The following is a 2,500-nucleotide window of genomic DNA, read 5'->3' on the forward strand; positions in this document are numbered from 1 at the left end:
GTATCATGTGTGGACTTGATATAACAAAAGTACTGCACATTAAGTCTCTCTCTCCATCTTTATTTCCTGTCTGTAGTTTTGCCAGCTTTGGTGGACCGGCTGGGCGATGGGAAGGACCAGGTCAGGGAGAACAGCCAAGCTGTCATCCTTCGCTGTATGGAGCAGACGGCCTCGCCCATGGTGAGACACACACACACACACACACACACACACACACACACACACACACATATATAAAGATGTCAGCCTCAGGACCAGACAAACCTTTTTGTAATATGGATCGGATAAATAGTCAAATGAATAGTGAATGAAATATCGTGAAATGGAAATATAGTGAATGGATATCAGCCAAATTATTATTTTGAGTGATTGATTTCAAGCATCGCATGTAACATGACTGACATCAAAACAAAGGGACAGTTTTTGTCAAACAAAGATCATTTAGATGTTGATCCTTAAAACTGTTTCAGGACTGTTGTTGCATTTCTAGTTCAGGCACTGACTGTAGATCAGAGGTAGGCAACACGGCAAAAGTAACCGGCTTTGATCATGTGATGACTCGTGTCGTGAAGATTATAAATGGCATCTGCTCCAAAGCCAAACAACGCAGGATATTCATAACTGAGCATTTGTATAAACATGGGACAGAGTTCATGATTTGTTCAAAAATGTTACAAAATATATGACAGTTAATGATAATTATTCACTAATAATAGTGATAATTTGTACAAAAATACAACAGGTGCGATTTTCAACCAAATGCTACAAATGTGCTTATTCATACAAAACTGTCAAGAAAGATATTTACAAAAATATCAGAGATGTGATACCTCTGACTTTCAAATGTTGAAACAGGTTAACAGAAATAAATGTTGCATGTTTAAATATATGTGTTTCTTACCATCATTGTTGTGGAAATTATTGTTAATTATTGTGAGAAATAATTAACCACGACATGTGATCAGACAGTCTCTTCACATATAATATTATTCATATTATTATTATTATTATTAATAAAAGGTGATCTGTGCAACTTTGTTAATCAGGAAGTTTGTATCAAACAAGTAGCCCTTCGTACTACTCAGTACCCTTGAAGTAGCTCTCAGTTTCAAAAAGGTTGGTGAGCTCTGCTGTAGATGATGTGTGATGATATGGCTGTATATGTTGTATTGTGTGAAGCTGTTAGAGTAGCCAGTAGATCAATTGTAATTATTACAGTTATTCAAAATAATATACGATGAAGATGCAAAACGGAGACAACAGCAGACAAATCACATCCACATCAGTAGATAGTCATGACAGCTGAGCGGTTGTTAGTAGGGCTCCCTCTCCTGGGTGTTAAATTAATTACACCGGCTACATCTCCACTCTACCTTAAGTTATTTACATCTCCTCAGATTGTAACCTCCTCTGCTCAAACCCCCGGATGAGTTGCCTGGAAATACCTTCTTCTGCTCGTTCCTACTTACACCTTCTCCCCCTCACTCTCCCCCATTCCTCCCGTTTGTCTCTTTCCCTCTCCTTCATCCAGTACGTTTGGGAAAGGCTACTTCCTGGTTTTAAACACAAGAACTTCCGCAGTCGAGAAGGAATCTGCCTCTGTCTCAGTGCCACGCTCAGCATGTGAGTAGCTTCCCCCTCTTCATCTGTGTCACTTCCTGGGTGAAATGTAAAAGAATACATAATAAAAATACATTGTAAATTGTAACGCTATCAAGTGAAGGCGAATTTTCTCTCATCTTGTGGGCAGAGGGTCATACATTAGTCCTTACAATAGGGCTGATGACTAACACTCATTTTGATTTTGTTGATCCTGTCGACGGATCTATAAAACAATTAATCACATAAAAGCGCCACTTTTACCAGAGATGTGCTCATAGGTTTTATTGGAAATTAGCATGAAAAAAGCATTAAAATGACTAATCGACTAAAGACATCTTAGTTGAGCAGACCAAACCTACCGATTAGTCTTATCTAATTATACCACTTTTGCATTTGACGGTAATGACTTTAACGCATACATTTAGCATCATTTCTGCTTTCAGAGAGGTTTAAAAGTCCGTTCTCAGTTCTCTCTGGCATGAAACCTCACGTGTTCGCATGCTCAGAAGTCAGGCCTGATGGAGGACTTTCTTCTCAATGTTTAATTTGGATGAGACTGTATCTTCCTACTAAGTTCCAAAGTAAATATGCCGGCCCATTTAGAGACGGGAGGTCAAAAGGGATCACATCTGGGGAAAAGAAAAGAGACCTGTTGATATTGGCTTGATGGTTAAACTACACTGAGGGGTGAATTCACAAACGATGGATTGCAGCCCCTTATAGCCCCATGAACTGCCATCGTCCCCGTCTCATGTTCCAATTCATAAAAGTTAATGCGCTGATGATACTACAGCACCAACACGGCCATAACGTTTTGGCTAGCTACGATCAGTCTAGGTGTGACAGCCCTTTATAAATGCCACAAATTTGCCACAAACTCTCTGAAGACGCTAATATT

The 2,500-nt window shown here is 39.3% G+C and overlaps 1 protein-coding gene across 24 annotated transcripts in view; it reads left to right on the plus strand.

Annotated features, from left to right (window-relative positions):
- Positions 1–2,500, plus strand: part of clasp2 (cytoplasmic linker associated protein 2) — a 56,666-nt gene that overhangs the window by 9,010 nt on the left and 45,156 nt on the right. For all 24 annotated transcript variants that reach the window (XM_068728650.1, XM_068728651.1, XM_068728654.1 and 21 more), the window contains exons 3-4: positions 77–180; positions 1,532–1,623. In XM_068728650.1, the coding sequence (XP_068584751.1) occupies positions 77–180; positions 1,532–1,623 (196 nt within the window). The remainder of the gene's footprint in view (positions 1–76; positions 181–1,531; positions 1,624–2,500) is intronic.

This window comes from Cebidichthys violaceus, unplaced genomic scaffold (assembly GCF_023349555.1).
Source record: "Cebidichthys violaceus isolate CVI_PGR_0920_01 unplaced genomic scaffold, fCebVio1.0.p SCAF_42, whole genome shotgun sequence".
Classification (NCBI taxonomy): Eukaryota; Metazoa; Chordata; class Actinopteri; order Perciformes; family Stichaeidae; genus Cebidichthys; species Cebidichthys violaceus.